Here is a 24,243-nt window from a genome sequence, read left to right as displayed (position 1 = left end):
TGTATATTCCGTAGTCTGTCCTGTGTGCTCTGTGTACCTTGTGCACTATACTCTCTATACTCTGTGCTGTATGACATATTCTATAGACCCCATGCTCTGTACTCATACATTGCGTAGTCTGGGCTCTGGGCTCTGGGCTCTGCATACTCTGTACTCTGCTGCCACATTTCTTTGATCTCTTGTATTGCCTTCGCACCCAGATCTGAGTTCTGGATCATCTAAATCAGCTTTATCAAAGCAAATGTATCCCAGGTTCTTTGTGTTCATATTTATATAACTATAGATTATTCACGATTTTGATTTTTAAATTAGACCATTCTCAAATCTTAAAGTCATATACCTGCTATGGCTTTGCGCATGCCACCACTTTGGTCCATCCGTCACTAGCTCTTTGGAGGCTATAAAGTGAAACTAGCCTCTCCGGGTCTCTGCAAGATTAAGAAGTTATAGTCAGTTATCTGGATTCCTTCCAGCTCTAAATTCTAGTGTATAAATGTGAATCTAGTATTCATGTAAATGTTCTCTTTAACCTGACAGTTAATATCTAACAAAAATGTTTTATATACCTAGGCATTATTATATCAAGCCTCTGTGTTATATTTGTGTGACATGGAAATGCCATGTCACCTGGCTTGTGTGGTTTGTGCTTCCAAGTGCAGGTACTTAGGAAAGTGCATTTGGTCTACTGATTACCTTTCTTAGCTTGAGAAAAGGTAAACTTTTGCCTTTCTTTTACCAGATGTAACTACCCCTGAATCTCCAAAGAATGCTGCGGAATCATCGATGGTGAATGGAGGTTTAACATCACAAACGAAAGAAAATGGGTTGAGTGCGGCACAGCACATGCCTTTGCAGCGGAAGAAACTCCTTAAAGCCCCAACCCTGGCTGAGCTGGACAGCTCTGACTCCGAGGTGAGTCCCATGACTGCCTGGTTCACACCTCTTAACTCCAAGTTCAGAGTGCAAGCCCTCTCTGACCTCGTTTACTAGCCATGTGGCCTTGGTTGTTGCTTAATCTCTTCCCATCTTTCAATCAATAAAGTTGGGATTGAAATTCATTTGTTTAGCAGGAAATGAAACAGTGGGTTACTTACTATTTTTCGGGAAAGACCAGTACAGTGGTCCTAGTTGATAGAATAAGTTCAAAAATATTTGTATGGTCTTAGATTACGGTACTAAAAATAAGTTTAAAAAATGCAAACGTATAATCTTTAGGATATTTCCCTTTGTTTTGGGGAAGGAAAAAGAAAAATATTTTTCCATGGGTTCTTCTCTCTCTCACACACACACCTACCCATAGTGAAGCTTGTTCTTTCGGTAATAGAAATACCTGTGGATGTGTCTGCAAAAGAAAACTCTGCTAGGCTTCTCCAGATTTCATCTTTCCCCTGCTGCCCTTTGGAGGAAAATCTCGCACGTCCTGTCTGTTTTCCAGAAACTCTCAGGGTGCTGGTGCTTCCCAAGTCTCTCTCCAGCCCTTTGTCTACAGCATCAGTATTGTGTATCTCCACTGTGTAAAATGAAATTACATCCTTCCCTCCCTCTTCCCTCAGGGCCTGCCAGACACAATAAACACACACAGCCAGCCTCCCGGCTTCTGTTTGTTGTCGTGGTTGCTGGCTCCATCCACTTCATATTCATCCAAGTTAGAATTAAGGAATTATTCTTTAATCACCCAGACTGGTTTCTGAGATGATTCTGGTCTGGCAGCCTTCAGTACCACCCTTGGAGCGAAGCAGCAGTGAAGGAGCAGTAGGAGTTCCGGAAGTGACCTTGTTCCAACAAGGACCTGGTTAAGAGTCACTGGTCGGGATGTAGAACTAGAAAAGGCCTAGTTTAGTGAGTGTCAGAGACTAGTAACTGGATCAGACAATACAAACAAGCAAGTTTCAGAGAGCAGGCCTGGCAGTCGTTTGAGAGATCAGAGACCATCAGGATCCCCCAGCCAGGCCAAAAGTGTTTAGTCGAGGGAATGGACGTGACAGGGCAAGCAGAGTAAGCGTCCACACCCACTGACTTTTCTCTGAGGAGATCTGACCTCCCAAGTCCCCGGTACCTTCTGAGTGTCTTTGTGATTCCCCTGGGCCAGGAACTGAGCCTAACGAAGACTAGTTTTCAAGTAGTGAGAAGTTGGGTGCAGCTGCCTGTAGTGGGCATGCGGGGGCAGAGGACCCCCAACTGCTTCTGGGAGCAAATCCCAAAGGCCTTGCACCGTGCCAGTGTCCTCACCACTTCTCTGTCTCTTACTAACTAACTTGCACTCACCCGGCGGCCCCAGGATGGGCTCTTCATTGTTCACAGTGGGAGCAAGTCAGAACAGTAAAGAGGAATGGTGTGGAACATGTAGACAAGCTCAGAATTCTGTAAAATTGGGCTTTAAAAATGTTTCTGGGGAAGGTGGGCTGAGGTATGTGAGGTGGTGTGTGGTGGTTTCTGCTGTTAAAATCAAGGTGGCACCCACCTCATAATTTTTTGGGACTACTGTGTATGGCTCCTTTTTCTTTTCCTAAGAGATACTCTTGGCTTTTATTTCCTTTTGGCCTTCCATAGGCAGAAGGAAGGCGTTCTAGTTGCGCACTAGCTCTTCTGGAGATTTGTGTGACCTCTACACCGTGTTCAGGGTTGGGGCTTTGGTTACATTGCTTGATTTATTCTTCATGGTATGTACCAGGAGTGGGGAGGTCACTGTTCAGACCTTCTTTGTTGGAACTGTGTGGTTTACAGCCTTTTTTCATGTCCTGTCCTTTGACCAGATCCTTTGTGTGGTAGCTTGCGTGAAACCAGTGCTTTTAGCAGTAGGTTTTAGGTAAGGCCATTTTTTGTGAATGGCTAAGTTAGTTCTCAAAGTCGCCTTAAATAAGTAGGTCAGAGAGAATTTTCATGATTTCTCTCACATAGTCATAGGCGAATATCTTAAAATAATTTTCTTTCTTCCACTTTTAAAAATATTTAGCAATTTTCTATAGATATTATGGACATACGTTTTCATGTGGTTCATGTATATCCTCAATCACACGGTAGATAATAAATTTTTCTTGAGTAAGTAGTGTAGTTCATCTGGGTATAATCTGAAACAAATTATGGTCTCATCTGATTGGTAATAGAAATTTAAAATTTATTTTGCATAATGTAGACATTTTTCTAGATTCATACAATATTTTATGAAATGTTTATTTTCATCTATTCAACAAACACTAATATTTATTCATCACTTACTAACAGTAGGTTTGTTGCTGACAACAATGAATGAGGCCCATAGCATCTACCTTCATGCAGTTTACCAATCTATTACTTTTATAAATGTGTTAAATATTTCTCTAATAATGATAATAACCACCATTTACTATGTGCCTGGTAATGTGTTAAGCATTTTTGAGCATATTTTATCATCTGATCCAATAATACAGTGTAAAGATGGTATTAAACACCAGATGATGAAAGATGAGAAACTTGTTGTATCACATCAATCTAATGAGGGACAAATCCAGAACACAAACCCAGGCTTGTCTAATTTTAGATACCTTCTATGTCTTCTAGTTGCCTTGAACCTTTGACATAATTTGGTGCCTCACACTGAAATAAATCTGTAGTAGTAAAATTTATTAGCATGAAAGCACTAATGTCTTAGGAGTCTATTTCTCTGTCCCCACCTTTCTCAGGAGGAAACTCTACACAAGTCAACCAGCAGCAGCAGTGTGTCTCCCTCCTTCCTTGAAGATCCCTTAGTAGAGGCTGTGTCCACAAGGAAGAGTGAGTATTTGTGGTACAAAGAGCTAGCGTCAGATTCCTTCAAAAACACACTGGACCAAGACTAGGGAGTCCCTAAGTGCTTTGTGATCATTTAGCATAGAAAACTAACCCTGGAATTTTCCCTAATCAGGAGCAGAAATATTGATATATTCCTAAAGTGACATGATGAGGTAGGGCTGAACTGATAACTGGGCCTCAGGTTCTTATAACAGATCATTCACCTTCAGGTTTAGAGATAATAGTTGTAGGGAATAAATCAACTGTCTGTATTTTTTAGATTAATTTACCTTCTTGTCTGAATTTAAGCTGGGAGCCCTAAATAATCACATTTTTTATCATTCCCAGGCCCACACACATATACACATATCCATACCCACATACATTTATGGATAGTAAAAATGCCTTTATAACTCTCATAGGTTCTGAACACAGATCTAAAGTTAAGTGATTTCTAGATGCTTTTTAAAAAAATATTTATTTATTTATTTATTTATTTATTAGAGAGATTGAGAGAGAGAGAGAAAGAGAGCTTGAATGGGAGAAGGTGCGGAGGGAAGGAATCTTAAGCAGACTCTGCACCAAGTGTGGAGACTGATGCAGGGCTTGATCCCATGACCCCAAGATCACAACCTATCTGAAATCAAGAGTTGGATACCCAACCAAATGAGCCATCCAGGCACCACATTTCTAAATGTTTTTAATAATCTTTTTGTGTATAAAATCATTATAAAAGATTTAAGAAATTACAACATTAAGGGAGAGGATTCTGGAAAGATGGTGGAATAAGGAGCACCAGGAATCTGTCTCCCACCTGGACAACAGCTGTACTGGCAGAATTTGTCTGATGTAAGTCCTTTGGAACTCTGAGTTTGTTGAAGGCTTGCAACTTCCAGAGGAAGATTTAGGTGGAAAATTGTGGTTAATTTCAGTCACTTTTAGCTCTTAGCACAATGGGAGCTACTCATGCCCCACGCCAGCCACAAGGCAGGTAGCAACATACTGTTCCTGAAACAGCTTGCACATAGCTTCCAGGAGCTAGGGTGGGCAAAAAGGACCCTGTCCTCCAAATATTGGGAATCTGTCCTCTGCTACATCGGAATCCAAAGGTGTAGACAAAGAAGCAGTGATTATTGTTGCTTTGTCACAAGCTCCCTGCATGCTAAAGTGACTTCCAGGGGACCTAAAGGGCTAGCCTCCTTACCCACCTCCTTCATTCTTAGCTTTTTCCCTTTGGGGAGCCAGACATTAAACTAAGATATTCCAAAACTACATATACAGAGAATTATAAAATGACAGTGCATGCCCAGGAAATGGCTCATAAAAGACCTGACAGGATCTTAAGTTTACATCTCAGGCTGATGGTCAGCACAGAGACAGCCTATAACAATCAAGAAAACAATAAACAAAAACCTTAACAAAAAGCAGAAGACCCTGGGAAAGGGACAGAATCTGATTCCCAGAGTTACCACATTATTAGATTCAAATGTCCAGTATTCAGCAACAACAACAAAAAATCACAAGTCATACAGAGAAACAGGAAGGTATGGTCCATTCAGATTAAAGAAAGAAATCACCAGAAACTGTCCCAGAAAAAGAAGGGGATATACCAAAGACTTTTAAAAAACTGCTTTAAAATGCTCAAAAGACTAAAAGAAGATATGGAGAAGCCAAGAATACAATATGTGAGCAAAAATGGAAAGATAAATAAAGAGCTGGAAAACCTAAAGTGAAACAAACAAACAAAAAATTCTGGAGCCAAAAATTCCAATAACTTAAGTGAAAAATTCACTAGAAGATTCAATGGCAGATTTGAACAGGCAGAAGAAAGAATCAGCAAATTTGGAAATAGGACAAAGGATGGTGTCAAGCCTGAGGAACAAAAAGAAAAAAGACTGAAGAAAAGCAAACAGAGACTGAGAGACTTGTGGGACACTGTCAAGTGGACCAAGATATGCACTAGGGGAGTCCCCAAAGGAGATGAGAGAAAGAAAGGGGCAAAAGAAATAATTGCAGAAATAATGGCTAAGACTCCCCGAATTTGAGGAATTACATGAATATAAACATTCAGACAGCCCAGCTAAAATGAGAGAGACCCACACCAAGACATACTATAATCAAACTTTTAAAAGCCAAAGACAGAGTGACAAGAGAGAAATGAGTCACTATATATAAGAGATTCTCTAAGATCTTCAGTATATTTCTCATCAGAAACTTTGGTGGCCAGAAGATAGTTGGCCAATACAGCTTTCCACCCCACTCTCTGAAAGTTTGCTTTATACCACTTCACTTTTTATGAAGGACCAACGTTAGTATCTGTTTTAGCTAACTGAAAGAAATCCAAAGAAGATTTTTCACTTTTATAAAATGCTTCAATTGTTTTTTTAGTTTATACACTTTCAGCTTACAAAAGGTTTCACAGGAATGCTCTATTTTCAGAGAGTGGGGGAGATCTGTATATACAGAGTGCTTAAAGAAAAAAGTCAACCAACAGTCTTATATCCAGCAAAGTGAGGGAGAAATGAAGACATTCCCAGATAAACAAAAGCTGAGGGAGTTCATAACCACTAGATGCTTCCCAGTGGAAAATGCTCAGAAGTCCTCCAGGGGAAATGGAAGGACACTAGCCAATAATTCAAAGCCATAGGAGAAATAAAAGATCTCAGTAAAATACATGGGCAATTATAAAAGCTAATAGTATTGTAACAATGGTTTGTAACTGCACTTTTTGTTTGCTACATAATTTGAGAGACTAAGGCACTTGAAAGAATTATTAGTCTATATTTTGGGGAAGACAGTGTATAAAAATGTAATTTTGTTACCTCCAAAAAGGATGGATACAGAGCTTTAGAAGAGCAGAGTTTTTGTGTATTATTGAAATTAAGCTGCTAGGAATCCAAATCGGAGTGTTACAATTTTAGGATGTTAAATGTAGTTTCCATGGTAACCACCAAGAAAATAGTTACAGTATATACACAAAAGGAAAATGGGAAAGCAATTTAAACATTTCACTATTTAAAAAAATCAATTTAACATGAAAGACAAGAGTGAAGGAAAAGAGGGACAAAAGCTCTAAGGCATATGGGAAACAAATAGCACAGTGACAAAAGTCCCTCCTGATCAGTAATTACTATAAATGTAAGTGAATTGAACTCTATAATCAAAAGCTGGAGATTGGCAGAATGGATAAAAACACATGCTCCAGCTATATGCTGGCTAGAAAAGACTCCCTTGAGATTCAAAAAAACACAGAGATTGAAAGTGAAAGAATGGAAAGATATTCCATGCAAATAGTAACCAAAAGAAAGCTGGGAAAACTATACTGACATCAGACAAAATAGACTTTAAATTTTAAAAAAAGTTAAAACAGAGAAGGACACTATTAATAAAAGTTTCAATACAGTAAGAAGATAGAACAATTATTAACATTTATGCACCTATTGACAGACCGTCAAAATACATATATAAAGCAAAACTGACAGGAATGAAGGAGAAATAGACAGTTCTGCAGTAATAGTCAGAGACTTCAGTACCCTCTCACAGTAATGGAGAGAACAACCAGACAGAGGATAAGGAAATAGAGGACCTGGATACCATGATAAACCAACTAGATCTGACAGACACATACAGAACACATTCCCCAACAACAGAATATACATTCTTCTCCAGGGCACATGGCACATTTTCAAGGATAGACCATATGTTAAACTATAAGTTCAGTCTCATTAGATTTTTTTAAGATTTTATTTATTTATTTGACAGAGAGAGACACAGCAAGAGAGGAAACACAAGCAGTGGGAGAGAGAGGGGGAGAAGCAGGCTTCCTGCTGAGCAGAGAGCCCAATGCGGAGCTCGATCCCAGGACCCTGGGATCATTACCTGAGCCGAAGGCAGATGCTTAGTGATTGAGTTACCCAGGCACCCCCTCAATAGATTTTAAAGGACAGGTGTCATACAAAGTATCTTCTCTGGCCACAATGGGACAAAGTTAGAAATCAGTAACAAAAGGAAAACTGAAAAATTCACAGAATTGTGGAAATTAACACACTTTTTAAAAATCAGTGGATCAAAGAAGAAATCACCAGAGAGATTAGAAAGTATTTAGAAATGAATGAAAATGAAAACACAACATACTAAAACTATGGGGCACAGTGGAAACAGTGCTAAAGTAAAATTTACTGTTGTAAATACTTACATTAAAAACAAGAAATTTCAATGATTAGTTGCACAATGAATGTTTTGGTTTTAAGAAGAAGGGAAGGAATGAATGAATGAACAAACCAACAATCTAACTTTACAACGTAAGGAACTAGAAAAAGAAAAACAAACTAAACACAAAGCTAGCAGAAGAAAGGAAATAATAAAGACTAAGGCAGAGATAAAATATAGAGAATAGAGAAACAATGGAGAAAGATCAATGAAACCAAAAATTGGTCCTTCAGAAATATCAACATAATTGACAAACTCTTAGCTAGGTAGACTAAGGAAAAAAAAGACTGAAATTACTAAAATCAGAAATGAAGGGGGGAGAATTACTGCTGATTCTATAGAAATAAAAAGAGAATGTATCATGAACGGTTACCATCAAATTGGATAGCCTTGATAAAATGGACAAATTGCTAGAAATGCCAAGCCTAGCAAGACTAAATCAGAAAGAAAGAGAAAATCTGACTAGACCAATAACTAGTAAGGATATTGAATTAGTAAGCATAAACCCTCCCTACAAAGAAAAGGCCTCTCATGCCTCACTGGTGAATTCTTCCAAACATTTAAAAAAAAAAAAAATTACTGTCAGTCTTTCTCAAACATTTCCCAGAAAATGAAGAGGAGGGAGTACTTCCCTAACCCACTTTATGAGAACAGCATTACCCTGATGCTAAAGCCAGACAAAAGCACTACAAGGACAGAAAACTACAAACCAATACCCTTTACAAATACTGGTTTTTCAAAAGATCTTTAACAAAATACTAGCAAACAGAATTCAGCAATGTATTAAAAGGATTATATACCCTGACCAAGTAGGATATATACCCTGACTACAAGGATGGTCCAACATATAAAAATTAATTCGTGTGATATGCCACATCAACAGAGTGAAGAAAAACAACCACAGATTATTTCAATTGATGCTGAAAAAGCATTTGACAAAATTGAACACCCTTTCATAATAAAAAACTTCACAAACTAGGAGGAACTTCACAATAGAAGGAAACTACCTCAACATAATAAAAGCTATATATGAAAAGCCCACCTCAAACATCATACCCAGTGGTGAAAGACTGAAAGAATTTCCTCTAAGAAACAGAAACAAGGCAAGGATCCCTGCTTTCATCACTTCTGTTCAGCATAGTACTGGCAACGCTAGTAAGAGCAATTTGACAAGAAAAAGAAATAAAGGACAGCCAGAGTGGAAAAAAAGAAGTAAAATTATCTCTTTATAGATGTTATGATCTTATGTGTAAGGAAACCCTAAAAGATTCCCAAAAAAACTATTATAATAAATGAATTCAGTAAAGTAGCAAAATATAAAATCACACAAAAATCAGTTGTATTTCTGTACACAGACAATAAATAAACTGAAAAGGAAATTACAAAAGCAGTTCCATTTATAATCATGTCAAAAAGGATAAAATAGTTAGGAATTAACTTAACCAAGGAAGTGAAAGACTTACTCACTAAAAACTACAAAACATTGCTGAAAAAAATTAAAGAAGAATTAAGTAAAGGGAAATACATCCTGTGTTCACGGATTAGAAGACTTAATATCATTAAAATGTTTACACAGCCCAACATGATCTACAGATTCAGTGCAATCCTTATTAAAATGCCAATGACATTTGTGCAGAAATAGAAGACAATCCATTCTTTTTTTTTTTTTTAAAGATTTTATTTATTTATTTGAGAGAGCACCAGCAGTGTTGAGGGACAGAGAGAGAGGGAGAAGCAGACTCCCTGCTGAGCAGGGATCCTGACATAGGGCTCCATCGCAGGACTCCAGGATTATGACCTTCGCCAAAGGCAGATGCTTAACCAACTGAGCCACCCAGGTGCTCCAGAAGACAACCCATTCTAAAATTCACATGGAATCTCAGGGGACCCAAATAGCCAAAACAATCTTGAAAAAGAACTGGAGTATTCGTGCTTCCTGATTTCAAAACTTATTACAAACTACAGTAATCAAAACACTCTGGCATTAGCATAAAGACAAAGATATAGATCAATGGAATAGAATAGAGAGCTCAGAATAAACCCTCACCTATATGGTCAAAAGATTTTTGACAAGTGTACCAAGACCATTCAATGAGTAGCCTTTAAAGAAATGGTGCTGGGAAAACAGGGTATCCACATGCAGAAGAACGAAGTTAGGGGCCCCTGGTGTCTCAGTCAGTTAAGCATCTGCCTTCAGTTTTGGTGATGATCTCAGGGTCCTAGGAGGGAGCCCCGATTTGAACTTTCTGCTCACTGGGGAGTCTGCTTCTCCTTCTCCCTATGCCCCTCCCCACTGTTCATGCTCTCTCTCTCAAATAAATTAAAAAAAAAAAAAACTTAAAAAATGTTTAAACACTTTAAAGATTTAAAAAAAAAAAAAATGGGCCCCTGGTTGGCTCAGTCAGTTTAGCATCTGCCTTTGGCTCAGGTCATGAACCCAGGGTCCTAGACTCGAGTCCCACATTGGGCTCCCTGCTCAGTGGGAAGCCTGCTTCTCTCTCTCTCTCTCTTTCTCTCTCTATCAAATAAATAAATAAAACCTTAAAAAAAAAAAAAGGATGAAGTTAGACCCTTACCTAACATCAAATACAAAAATTAACTCAAAATGGATTAAGGACCGAAATGTAAGATGTAAAGTAATAAAACTCTTTGAAGAAAAGATAGGACAAAAGCTTCATGGGATTAGATTTGGCATTATTTATTAGATAGGACACTAATGGCACAGATTTTTGAAAATGGACAAATTGGAATTTATGAAAATAAAAACTTTTGTACACTAAAAGATATCACCAAGAGAATGATAAGGCAGCCCTCAGAAGATGAGAAAATATTTACAAATCATATATCTAATAAAGGATTAATTTTCAGAGAATATATAGAGAAAGTCCTGAAACTCAACAACAGAAAAGACAACCTAATTAAAAAATGAGCAAAGGACTCAGATGGTCATTTCTCCAAAGAAGATATACAAGTGATCAACAAACACATGAAAATGTTCTCAGCATCACTAACCATTAGGGAAATGCAAATCAAAACTCGAGTGAGATACTACCTCCTATCCACTAAAGTGGTTACCATCAAAATAAACAAAAACCAGAAGATAACAAGTGTTGACAAGAACATGGACAAATTGGAACCCTGTGCACTGTTGGAAATGTGAAATGGTACAGGTGCTGTGGAAAACAGTATGGTGACTCCTCAAAAATTTAAAAATAGAATTATGTATGATCCAGCAATTCTACTTCTGGTTATATAAGCAAAGAGATAGACATCCATGTTCATAGCATCAGTATTCACAATTGCTAAAACATAGAAGCAACCCAAGTGTCCCATCAGTGCATGGACGGCTAAGCAAAATGTGGAATAGTCACACAATGGAATATTACTCAGCCTTAGAAATGGGAAATCCTGCAGTTGCTACACTGATGAACCTTTAGGACTTTTTGCTAAGGGAAGAAAGCAATTACAAAAAAGGCAAATACTGTATGATTCCATTTATATGGGATTCTTAGAGTAGTCAAAATCAGAGAGAAAGAAAATAGAACGATAGTTGCCAGGTCTGTAGGTAGAGGAGAATGGGAAGTTATTGTAATGGTTACAGAATTTCAGTTTTTGTGTTTTTTTTAAGATTTTATTTATTTATTTATTTGACAGAGAGAGAGAGAGACAGAGATCACAAGCAGGCAGAGAGGCAGGCAGAGAGAGAGGGGGAAGCAGGCTCCCCACCGAGCAAAGAGCCCGATGCGGGGCTCAACTGGGACCTTGAGATCATGACCTGAGCTGAAGGCAGTGGCTTAACCCACTGAGTCACCCAAGCGCCCCCAGAATTTCAGTTTTACAAGATGAAGAGTTACGGGGATAGAAGATGGTAATGGTTGCACAATGATGGAAATATTTAATACCACTGAACTGTACAGTTAAAATTAAGACACTAGGGGTGCCCGCGTGGCTCAGTCGGTTAAACGTCAGGCTGTTGGTTTCGGCTCAGGTCAGGATATCATAGAGTTGTGAGGTTGAACCCCGTGTGGGGCTTACACTCTGGGGAGCCTGCTTGCAGATTCTGTCTGCCCGCCCCTCCCCCTGCTCATGTGCTTGCTCGCTCAAATAAATAAGTCTATCTTTTAAAAAAAAATTAGGGGCAACTGGATGGCTCAGTCAGTTAAGCGTCTGCCTTCGGCTCAGGTCATGATCCCAGGATCCTGGGATCCAGCCCCCGTGTTGGGCTCCCTGCTCAGCAGGGAGCCTGCTTCTCCTTCTCCCTTTCCCTCTTGCTTGTTCTCTCTCTCTCCATCTCTGTCAAATAAATAAATAAAATCTTAAAAAATATAAAGACACTAAGTATATTTTATGTATGTTTTACAGCAGTGGAAAAAAGAAACTTTTCCTGGAGGAAAACACTTATATATTAAGATATTCTTAGACCATTGACTTGATTTCTTATACACATGGAGTTTTTAGTGATTAAGATTCTTTAACTGGTTATCTTGATTTACTTAATAAGATTATATCAAGAACATAATAAGAACTGATCTTGGTTATTACCTATAATTGGTATTTGGCCAGGCCAATTAAATATTACAGAGATTCAGTTAAATCACATAATGGATTTTTGTATCTTTCTTGATTGTGGAAATTGTGATGTTTTTATTTAGTGATTTCTCTTGGGGGGACAGTCCAAATAGATGGATGACTTTTAACTTTGTGTTGACTTTCACTTTCCTCACTCACAACACTGCAGCAGACTTACTTTGCAAAGAGAGTAGGAGGAAGCACTAAAAAAAACTTGGTTAGCAACATAATTTATTTCTAATATTCTCCTTATGTTTTCACAATGTGAATCCAGAACCATTCAAACACTAAAACATTCTGCTTTTAAACCCTATCCCAAAATATCACGAGGCAGAAGAGAGCAGTGTTAGAGCATGAACATCAAAACTGGGATTTACTTTTCAAAATTTAAATAGAGATTGAATTAAATCAAGGACAAAATGTCTTGATAATCATCAAAAATGGAAAGTTTTTATTTTTTATAGTTCATCTTTTAAAAAGGAGAATATAAAATGATAAACTTGAAAATTTTGGCATGACATGGGAGACTTTTTGGACACACAGAATACATATTTTTACTTCTTTTACATGCCTGAGACTCTATAATTGCAAAATCCTTTGGTATATAACTTGAGGGCATTTACATGTACAAAGCTGAGACTATAATTGTGTTTTTATGTATAAATTTGGATGAATATTAAAAATATGAAATATTTTTCCTTTTTTCCTCACTATGTCTGTAGGAAAGTTTATCTTGCAGAGATTTTTGTATAGCAATCCTCATAGTATCCCCATAAGGACCTCCAATCTTAACCCTCTAATGAAATAAACATTTCATCTTTGAATGCAGTGTTTGTCACAAGTGACAAAGGGTTTTCTGTTAGGAATTCAAAATCTAAGATTTTTATTTTGTAGGAAAGTTCATTTCAGTTTGGTTCATTTCATTTCTTTAGAGCCTCCAAAATTCTTGCCCATATCATCAACACCCCAGCCAGAGAGACGGCAGCCACCCCAGAGACGACATTCTATTGAAAAGGAAACACCCACTAATGTAAGACAGTTTCTGCCACCGTCCAAGCAGAGCTCCCGATCTCTTGTAAGTAACTGGAAGGCTTCATAGTGACTTAAGGATCAGTGAGAGGCCTCTTATCATTAGCTCTCGATGATTAGGAGGAAAAATAAACTTCCAAACGTTAAAATGAACTTCAAACAGCTTTATTTGTTTTTAATATCTAAAGAAAACCAACTCTAACAGTCACCTAAATGAAATTTGACCATTCTTTGTTCATTTTAAAGTACTTTTTTTTTCCAGAATACTTACCAATGGTTGAAAATATGTTTTATTATTATTAAAGAAATGCTTTTTTCTTTTTAAGGGAATTAGTATGCTTAAAAATTGTTAAAACTCATCAAAAGGTTGTTTTATGGAGGCAGAAATATGGGGAGAATTTTGATCCATTAGAAACCATTGTACATTGTTTTCAAGTATGTTTTATGATCTTGGAGCCAAAGCTGCTGTTTGCCCTGGATGACAGTTTTGCTGTTTTCCCAAGACTTCAGGTTCATCTAGTGGCTTTGATTCCCATGACAGTCGGCCCCTGCCAAGAAGAAGTAACAGACCCTCTAACCAAAGGCGGTCTGCAAAGATTCTTTTGTAGTCCCACTTGACTTCACAAATATTTGCTGGGGAGATGAAGACTTCAATCAGTCATTTTACCAGCAACCTAATATCTAATGTTTTCTCAGGTATTCATGAATAAAAAGCACTGGAATATGCTTACTCCATTTTTTTCAGCCATATTTTTAAGCTATCTTGAATTATCAAGGGTTCAAATAAAGCAATGACAGATGTCCCTCCCTCAAAGTAGAGGAGGGTGGTGTGGTTACTGTGAAGGCACCAAGTTTGGACAGAGCTTTATAGTGTTGAAATTTAATCAGTCATCTCTGTTCCCAAACAGTTCGACTAAAGAACTAGTGATTATATGTCAATTCCTGACCCAAGTCCTCTAACTCCCAAATAATCACTGAAACATTGATTAAATATAGCCTCGCCGGTGGTTTACCCGTAGAAAAAGAGAACTCTAACCAGACAGCCTCAAACTTCAGAATCCAAAGACTTGTGTTAATGTGAACAACTTTTTGCTTTAGCAAAATGTAGTTATTGTCACAGCTTAAGTCTGTTCGAGGTCACAAGTCCAATAATTGGGCGATTGTTCTCTTCATCCAGCTTTCCTCTTAGAAGCCAGTGCATCATTCGGCTGTGCACCAGGCCTTGTGATCACATGACACCACTGCGCATGTTCAATTTAAAAATTATCAATGTAGAGGAACTGTCAGGTCAATTAAAAGAAATTTCAGCTACTAGGAGAAATTTTGAACAGCAGAGAAAAAATACCAAAGAGATAATGGAGGAAAGACCATCCGCCCACATCGAGGGCCCAGAAGTGTTTTCCTGAAACAAAGGGGAACCCTTGGTATGTGCTAGGTCAGGCTGTGAGTTACTTTTTGTGGAGAAGAAGAGCAAGATAAAACCAATCTGTGGTCACAGCTAAGAGTCTCAGTGGAAGACCGTGGGAAAGCACTTCCGTTCGTTGGCTGGCGTCCAGGTTCCTCATGGAACCACAGCTCCCTCCAAGGGCCCAGGGTACCAGCCAAGACAAAGACACTTCCAGGTCAGAGTAGTGACCCTTCTTGCTAGTAGCTTGTCTTGGGAAATCCATAAAGTCACACTCATCTTGCGGCAGGGCCTTCTAGCTTGGTAAGTATCATTTTAAAAAAGTATGACAATTTAAAACTGTAGCTCTATTTAAGAAAACAAGGCATCATTTCGTATTTATAACCCCTCCACTGAAAATGGCAGAAATGTCTTCACTGGTCCTCGTTTTTATTTTTCTTGTGTCTCCCTCTCTTTCCCTAGGATGTTTAAAATTTTTCATCATTTTTTTTCATCATTTGGTCAAATGATTGAGGATGATTGTCCATCTAAGTGAAAGGCGACTTTCAGCGCCTTCCTCTGGGAGGCTGGGGAGCAAGTGCTGCTTGGAGCCGCCCCCCCACACCCGCTCTCACGGCCAAGTTAGAAATACCTTAGCTCTGCTGTGTGAACTCCGAGAGTCTCTAGGAATGATTTCCTGGTGCGATTACTGACTTACACATGCGGGAGCAGACGTGGTGTGGTCACACACATGAATCTACTGCTAAAGTCCTTGGTGGTGTTGTTGTTTTGTTTTTCTTTCATGCTCTGTAAGCACTATTTGTAGGTCACTCACGTTCAGCATTATTTTCTCCTTTTCTTTTCCCCCTACCATTTTCTTTTTCCCTTATCTATTGTTCAGGTTCCTAGGATAACCAGTGTTTGGCCAAGGACGCCTTTCCGACCACTTTTTTCTACCATACAAACAGCTTCTCTGCTCAGCTCTCATCCTTTTGAAGCAGCCATGTTTGGGGTAGCAGGGGCTATGTATTATCTATGTGAGAGAGCTTTTACCAGCAGGTGGAAATCCTCAAAGGTTGGCCTCTTTCTGCTGGTTCTGGGAATTATTTTACTCTCTCTAGCTCTTTGACAGTGATACCGCAACTACCGCACTCTGAACAATTAACAGCTTAGATGGGCACTTTGCTTCTGATCGTTGATTCCAGTCTTTTGTAGGATGCATAGATGACACCATGATCTCAGTTGAAAGGAAAATGATCTTGAAAGGACAACAAACTCAAAATGCAGCATCAGATTAGAGGGACCTGTGAGTGACCCAGTTGTACAGCAGGAGGAATGCCATCTCCTCTCCATGTACCGGGGGCACTCCCCGAGAGCCTGTGGGGTGCTCTCCTCCCCAGGCCCTCCCACCATCAGAACAGTGTTTGCTCCCTCACCCAGCTGACACAACAGCCTTCTTCCAGGCCACAGAGCCATGGGGACTCCCCCACCCCTGGAACCATGTCATTCCCCGTTTCCTGCACATTCCACCGTGAGCTCCAAAATGCTGTGCACCCATAGCCTGTGCCAGCCCTGGGCTCAGAATCTCTCTGTTCCGCATCTTTCATAGAGCTGGGTGGTGTGGGTCAGGTGTCATGTGGTTTTTATGACAACCCACTTCGCCATAGAAATTTTAAGTTTTCCTTTCATTGATGTGGTTATTTTAAATATGTAAATTTAGGCATTTCATTATTTTTTAGATTTTCATACAGAATATATTTTTTAAAGGAAATATAATATCTGCCAAACCCCAGTGAAATAAGCTTTCGTACTATGCCGCTATGCCGAAAGCTTCCCCTGCCCCCAGAGCAGCACCGGCTGCCCACTAGACTAGACTTTGCAGCTGCTCTCCTGTTCCGCCTCCTGTGGGATCCTGGTTCTCCTAGGTCCTTTATTTACTAAACCTATCCTTGACAAATGAAACAGCAGCTGGTTTCTTTGTTATTCTTTATTCCCCATCTTGGTTTGGAAAAGAGATTCTGAATGTAAATGAAATACATCAAATTCTTTTCTCTTATTGTCCCAAAACAGAAGAATAGATCTCTATTCTTTTTTCCACTTTAGATCTGGCCCTTTGGGCAGTACGCGGTCAGTTAAAATGCAGGGATGGCATTTTAACTCCCGCCACTGTTACTGCTATTACTGAAGATCTGCTAGCATTTTCATTTTTATTATCATTCCTCCCCAAACAGAGATGTAAGGCTATACTGTTACTCTAGGTAAAGAGTTCACTTTGAGTTTTAAAGTTGAACTTGACATAAGAGAAGAATAATTAAACTTAATAGGTGCTATTTTAATTTAAATCTGCCTTGATTTTATTAAAAACTCCAGAAAATATTGGTGGTTTTGGATAATTTTCAAATATCTGCTACTTTTTTTTTTTGCTCATTAAAAATACTATATAAAATATGCATATTCCCATTCTCTCTGTGGTTCAGTAACCAGAGTCTACATTATGCTCTGTAATTTCTATGCTCCCTTATTCTGACCCTTCTGAATGGTAAATGTAACCAGAATATTGAACAAAAACTTGTGATTTTAGTGACATATGTCCAAAGTAAGTTCTAAAGGCTCATCTGCTCCTATAGTATATTTCAATCTTGATTAAAACTCTTTCAGATTTAGCCTAAATTTTTTATTCCTAAATTTGGGAATGAGATTGAAGCAGAGGGAAGTAAGGAGATTTTAGAGGCCGTGTCTGGCTATAACAGAGCTCAGGGTGTGCGGAGGAGTGACCAAGCCCAGTGCAGAGCTCTCGCTCACTGTTAAAGCCCTGCGTGCCCCTCACATTTTGGATCATTAGTGTCCCAGCAAGATCTTTTAAGGCTAAGGCTTAATTTGGCTTTGGGGATGTTGAATTAGTATTTTTTCTCAATTGAAAAAAAGTAATGAAAACTAATTCTAGTAACTATTTATTACTTTCTTTCATGTTGCATTAAAGTTTTGTTGTCCTTGGGAAAGCACCAGAATTAAAACATTAGCATTTGACCCAATGGGAATTTTCTTACTCAACAGTAACCTCCTTGAAAGTTTAAAAAAGAACAAGAACACACACAAATACAATTTCTTATTGTGTCCTTGTGAAGTACCGGATTTGCATATGGTTCAAAGCAGGAAGTTGAAAGTATGCTTGACTAAGTCCATTTGTGACTTAAGACTGAGAAGAGGGAGGTAGAACCTGCCAGTCTATAGAGTGTGCTAGGATATCCCTGCAAATAAAAAGGACTCCCATCTACCAGAAGTGTTTACCAGCCCTAGCTGTAAAGCTAATTAAATTGGCACTATGTGCCATCTTCCCACCTGCACAGTACCAAATCTCAGGGAGTGAGGATCTGGCTAGTGGCTGGAATCATACATTAGATTGTTCCAGCTCAGCAGTTTTGTCACAGTTAGCTGTCAGAAAATGCACCACAGTCACACTCATCACTAATGAATAAAAAAAAAAAAAAAAAAAAAAAGTAGGAAAGCTGCTTGTGAAATATGTTAAAAGCTGAGAAAAGCCATCATCCAGACGTGTGCAGCCAGGATGCTTACCTCATGCACAATTCTAGTGACCTAACCTTCACACAGACAGTGCATTGTTCCCACTTGACACTAGGCTACTTTCTCAGGGGGGAGCAAAACAGAGTAGATACCGGACAAGCCCATTTAATCCTGTGATCTTTGAAAGCTTTTCCCATTGAAAGAGAAAATTATGTGATGGTGATTTTTTTAAAAAAGGATTTTAGACATCTTAGAGCAAATGATATAATCTTCCCAAACAGACAGACTACCTTCCCACCCTCCAGATACTAAGCTTTTCCTCTTAAAAAATTTAATTGCAGGATTTTTTCCAAAACATTTTAAAGCAAATTTAACCTTCTTTAAGTCAGACTGAACAGAGATGATTTTGTATTGATTGTTAGTAAGAAACAGTTCTCCAAACTACTTTTTTTTAGTAAATGCTAATGTTTATCAAGTTTGCAACCTAGATTTGTTTCTGTTTTTTTCTGATTGAAAGACAGAACTGAATGTTAAAACTCCATAAACTGACTGCATTCATAGTCATGTGCTTTCCCATTTGGCTTGTTTGATTCCAGAATGCCTGTGAGCAATGCTATTGTGTGTGTGTGGGAGTGAATTATAATGTGTTTGTACTGAGAACATTAAGTTTCAGTGTCCCTACACCACAATGGCCCCTGTGAAGCCTGGCAGGGTGAGAATGCACAAGACCGTTCTGTCTTTCTATTAGATCCACCAATCAAGTGCAGAGCCGGATGGGGAGCAGATGGGGGTGAGGCTCTTTTATTCAGTGGGATCGGTTACATCAACATCTTCCTCGGCTGTTTTTAGGGAAATCATTAACATAAGACAGCCAGCATAAATATTTATTGTGAAATTCTTAAGATTTTCTCCACGTCTTTCCAGTGCTGACTGCATATTCAGCGGTTGTTTCAAAGTAATGAGACATCCAGAGAACTGTGGGGCAGCCTTAGAGGTCTGTTCCAGAAGCTCCATGTTCCAGTTCCACTCGTACTACTAGGATTTTTCACGATGTGCTGATGTAACTTGCCACTAAATAATGCTTCTCAGTATAAATTACTAACCACCTTCTTTTGGCTATTCTGGGTACCACAAACCAGTTTTCTAAATAGTACCACTGTTGTAGACTTGCTGTTTACCTATGAGCATATACTATACAGCACGAGAATTAATGTCTGCATCATCATAAGTGAAAACTCACGTCAATTTGGTTTAGAACAAGAAAATTTTCTTCAAGATTTCAATGCATAGATACATAGCTCTGCTTAATGGGATAGAAACTTTGAGACAAAATATGCACCCAAATGTGAGGAACTTTCCTTTCCTGGAAATTTCAATAGGCTCTGACATTTGACATGGTCCCCAGAAGCTTTCTGCCATCCATTGTCTTAGTGTAATTAAAAATTAATGTGGTCCCCAGAGTGAGCCAGCTCTGTTCCAGTGTTCATTGGGAAACCTCTTTTCTTCTCTGAAGCTACTAACCAGTTGTCTGATCTGAAGGGAAATTGTGCAATGCCAGAGAAGGGGGTGGGGTGGGAGTTTCTTATTCATGTGGAATTTTGAATTTCAGGAGGAATTCTGCTATCCAGTGGAATGCCTAGCTCTCACTGTGGAGGAAGTAATGCATATTCGTCAGGTCCTGGTGAAGGCAGAGCTGGAAAAGTACCAACAGTATAAAGATGTCTACACCGCCCTGAAAAAAGGAAAGGTAGAGCGATTTCAAGTTGGTTGATAAGCAGGGTTAGAAGAATGGTCTGGTCTCCTGTGGGAGTGGTCTGCTGGCAGCCAGATGGTATAGGACTTATAGGGGATTTTAGGAGGTAAGAGGCTTATTCTCTAATACACAGTTCCTGTTCTGCGTTGCTTACAAAAAAGAGGAGTATTTTTGTTTCTCCCTGAGAAATCAAAAACTGTAGAAGATTTAAAACAACCATAATAAATAATGGCATGCCTTCATAAAACCATGTCCGCATTTTGAAGTCTTGTAAAGAAACTATATCTGGGAAAGAGACTATCTCAGAACCTTCTTCAGATTGATTCCATGATGGTGAACCTTGGAGAGCTATGGCGTATTACTACCTTTCAAAAGGGGAATTAGAAGTAAATACAGAGCCAAACTATAATTATCACAGAGCCAAACTTGAAAACAGGGTTTCTGAATTCCCATTTTCCTTCCTTCTGCTAAACTTCCCCATTATATAAATGTAAAGTGTATTTAGATGTGTAAATTAGGAATTTAACTATTGGCAATGCTTTTTTCTCCCTTTAAATTTGTACTTTTTAGCTCTGCTTTTGTTGCCGAACCAGGAGATTTTCCTTCTTCACCTGGTCTTATACCTGTCAGTTCTGTAAGAGGTAAGGTTTTGTTTTTTTTTTTTGTAATTGATGACCATAGTCAAAGAAATACCGGTTGCATTCGTATTTTCCTACACAGGAACAGTATTAGAGATTACCCAACCCATTATCAGATTTTGCTGTGCTTGGGGGTTAATAATACTGATTTTTTCAAAAGAGTAGAGCAAACAGTTACTTGGAATTAAACCTGGAAAATGCTTCTCTGCATATATTTCTTTTACATAACTAAGATCACTCTAGTAAACATATGTCCAGTTGGAACAGAAAAAAAAGATGTGATTGTCATGTGATCCCCGGATAGACAAGTAAGAAAATCCCAGACAGATGTAAATTGATCCCTTTACAGGAAACAATGTAAGAGTTAAGGTATACAGATTGTCTTCTTGATGATCCATAGATGTTAAATTCTGGTAGAAAATCAGAGGGTTTTGGCAGTTTATCATAAAAATTCACAACCATGCAGCCATTGGCTTCTTTGACATTGCAGTCGCGTCTCCGGTATCATGCTGAGTAACGTTTCTGATTTTGTATACAGGCCGGTGTGTTCCCAGTGTTGCAAAAAGGTAAGCTAAACTTGGTGAAATCACAACTTGTCTTAATTTTCAGGAGTCTCCCTCTTTAACCGCACTGCTCGTTCTCGGTTTTGTTTGGGTACAGATGCGGCTGCCCTCCAAACCATACTCCACTCTTCCCATCTTTTCATTGGGACCTTCTGCCTTGCAAAGAGGGGAAAGTTGCATGAGGCCAGAAAAGCCCACCCCTGGCCACCATCGGCCACTCCGGAGCATTGCCAGGTGAGCAGGGGGCCTGGGACCTCAGAGCATCTCTGTAAAAGAAGAATGCTCCTTTTGAGGACTGCTGATGAGGTAGAGTTCAGACTCAGGGTGGTTTGGGGTGGCTGGGTGGCTGGTTTTAATATAGTTTTGACTTGGACACAGGTCTCCAAAACTTCCTGAAGGTAACTTGACAAGGGAACAAAGCTAGCCACTTGAAGCATACTTGAATGTCATCATTACTTTTCTACTTTAGAAATAATTACTTTGGGTGTCCTTTAAAAGTCATTTTTAAAACTGACCTTGCTTTCAGTGGAGTCAAAAACTTGCATGTAACACTCTCATCTTTCTTCCTTAGTGTTGAAGGCAAATCTGGTCAGTCCGAGCGTCCCAGTGGTCTGGTAGCACTTTGCCTTAGCTTCCTGCTGTCGGTACGGCAGAAATAAAGCTTTATGCCAAAAGCTTTTGGCAATTTAAAAAAAAAAAAAAAAAGTTGCCTGAATATCAGTCCCTCTGCATTTAATGCAGAGTAAGGTTCCTGCGGGTCTTTAAGGGAGGACAGAAGGAGGTCAGGCCAGCTTGGCTTACGCGCTCACAGGGCCAAAAAGATCGGGGTTTTACATACGAGCTGCCCCCAGGGTCAGGGAGGTGCCTGGCACTGGTGCTGGGTGCTGGGCACCGGCAGTGCTACTGCTGGCCGCCGCCGCCGCTGTGCAGCCCCGCTGGTGACTTGCACCGACTCCAGTCCGAGACTCTGCCTTGCCGCTCCGGGATAGCCACCGACTCGTCACCTGTGGGTTCAAGGCTGTGGGGCACGTTGTTCCTTTCTATACCTACTCTAAACTCACATTCCTATTTGGTTTCACTAAAGTAGTCCACGAGTAGATGATTCCCAGTTATTTCAAAAAAATCACCCAAAACATTTATTACAGTGTTAACCTGGTTAACTTTAGCTCCCTGGGATCCAAATCATTAGTAACCCAAATACAAGTGTTGGAGAGGGACAGGTATATCTGATAAATGCAAAAATGCTGAGGAAGCTGCTCCTAAGAGAACTTTTCAGGACTGAGACCAGTTGACTTCAGTTTACTCTAGTCTGCCCTCCTGTCTACAGTTGACTCATGTTCACCAACTCTGACGCGGGGTCACTGGAAAAAGAACTTGAAGTCCTTTCTGAATTATCAATAGGATGTTAGCAACTTGTACTTTGTTTCGTTTTGTTTAAGTCCACTGTATAGTATTCGGGTGAATACTCTAATTAGGCTTTTTTTCCAAAAATTCCGGAAGGGATACTGAGTTTTCAGTATTATTATTTCTTTTTTTTTTTTCCAGTATAACTATTTCTTAATAAAACATGTTTCCTTGTTTCTTTTTTTTTTTTAATATTTTGAATTTTTTTTCCAATTACAAATTCTTCCTTTGGAAGAGCAGGAGGTGACTCGCCCATTCCATAATGTTTTGGGAACAGATTTAATTTTTCTGCACGTATTTTCTCAGTATTGCAGTAGAACTGTAAGTGACAATACTGGATACTCTAAAGGTTGTTTTTTGTTCCAGGTTCTCCTCAAAATCTAAGTCTGTGGACAAATCCGATGAAGAGCTACAGTTTCCCAAAGAGCTGATGGAGGACTGGAGTACTATGGAGGTGTGTGTAGACTGCAAAAAGTTTATTTCGGAAATCATCAGTTCCAGCCGGCGCAGCCTGGTGTTGGCCAACAAAAGAGCCCGATTAAAAAGGAAAACACAGTCTTTCTACATGTCCTCACCAGGCACCTCGGAGTACTGCCCTTCAGAGAGGACTATCAATGAAATCTGAGCCTGTGCCTTTCAGTTGCTTTGTGTTCCGAGTTGGCACCAGCGCGGGAGAACACTGAGCTGGACCGTCTCTCCTTGCCGTGGTCTTAGTTCATAGGCTTGAATTTGCATTAGATCAGGTTTTTGCTGCCTCACGTTGTTCCACAGACTGAATGCTGTGTTCCTATCGATCGACGATACGTGACAGGTCAGCCAATCGCTCGTTTGCACTGAGAGAGAACAATAGCTTGAAACTTGCTTCCATGTGTGTGCGTGCGGATCTGGAGGCCAGAGACTTTTTCCTTAGTTCAGTTCCTTACTGTTCCTCAGATCGTTTCCCGACTAAGGCAAAAAGCTTCTCCCAGGAGAAATCAGCCTCACAAAGGTGTCGATGTTCGCACAGTTCTACGCAGTAAGTCATATTGGCACTTCCGCCCGACAGCGTTCCTGCCTAACGCACACAGTGGCCGGGCCCTGCCACATACCGGGTACCTGGAGTCGCCGGGCCAGGCTGTGTATCATCTCATGGCACAAAACCTGGAAGGATTTGCTCCTGCTATCAAACTGATTTTAAATTATTGTTGCTCTGAGCTAAAGACTACAGGAGGGACTTCATGCCTGCATTCTAGTGCAAAACATCTGGATAAGCTGTACACCCCAGTGGGGAACCATTTCCTCTGAGCTGCTGTGTTCACCCCAGTGCAATGGATGGGTGTCCCCTGAGTGGGTGACAGGTTTTCGTCCCCTATCTTGAATGGATTATGGTTCCTTGTAGTTTTGTAACAGAGGTCTAAGAATTAAAGTTCTGTGGGAGTTTCAGGA

At 39.5% G+C, this 24,243-nt stretch overlaps 1 protein-coding gene across 7 annotated transcripts in view; it reads left to right on the top strand.

Moving 5' to 3' along the window:
• SPIRE1 (spire type actin nucleation factor 1) overlaps positions 1-24,243 on the top strand; it is a 183,287-nt gene extending 159,044 nt beyond the window's left edge. For 4 of the 7 annotated variants that reach the window (XM_032875802.1, XM_032875800.1, XM_032875801.1 and 1 more), the window contains 8 exons: positions 740-912; positions 3,660-3,750; positions 13,458-13,600; positions 20,070-20,207; positions 20,784-20,854; positions 21,390-21,417; positions 21,512-21,648; positions 23,185-24,243. In XM_032875802.1, the coding sequence (XP_032731693.1) occupies positions 740-912; positions 3,660-3,750; positions 13,458-13,600; positions 20,070-20,207; positions 20,784-20,854; positions 21,390-21,417; positions 21,512-21,648; positions 23,185-23,443 (1,040 nt within the window). In that variant the 3' untranslated portion in view covers positions 23,444-24,243. Of the gene's footprint in view, positions 1-739; positions 913-3,659; positions 3,751-13,457; positions 13,601-15,839; positions 16,014-20,069; positions 20,208-20,783; positions 20,855-21,389; positions 21,418-21,511; positions 21,649-23,184 lie in introns of all 7 variants that reach the window. The other 3 variants (XM_032875796.1, XM_032875797.1, XM_032875795.1) reach the window with 1 other exon arrangement.

The sequence above is a fragment of the Lontra canadensis genome, unplaced genomic scaffold (genome assembly GCF_010015895.1).
Source record: "Lontra canadensis isolate GAN:19392208 unplaced genomic scaffold, GSC_riverotter_1.0 scaffold57, whole genome shotgun sequence".
In the NCBI taxonomy this organism is placed as follows: domain Eukaryota; kingdom Metazoa; phylum Chordata; class Mammalia; order Carnivora; family Mustelidae; genus Lontra; species Lontra canadensis.
Note: the sequence above shows the minus strand (reverse complement) of the source record. Positions and strands in the feature narration are given on the sequence as shown.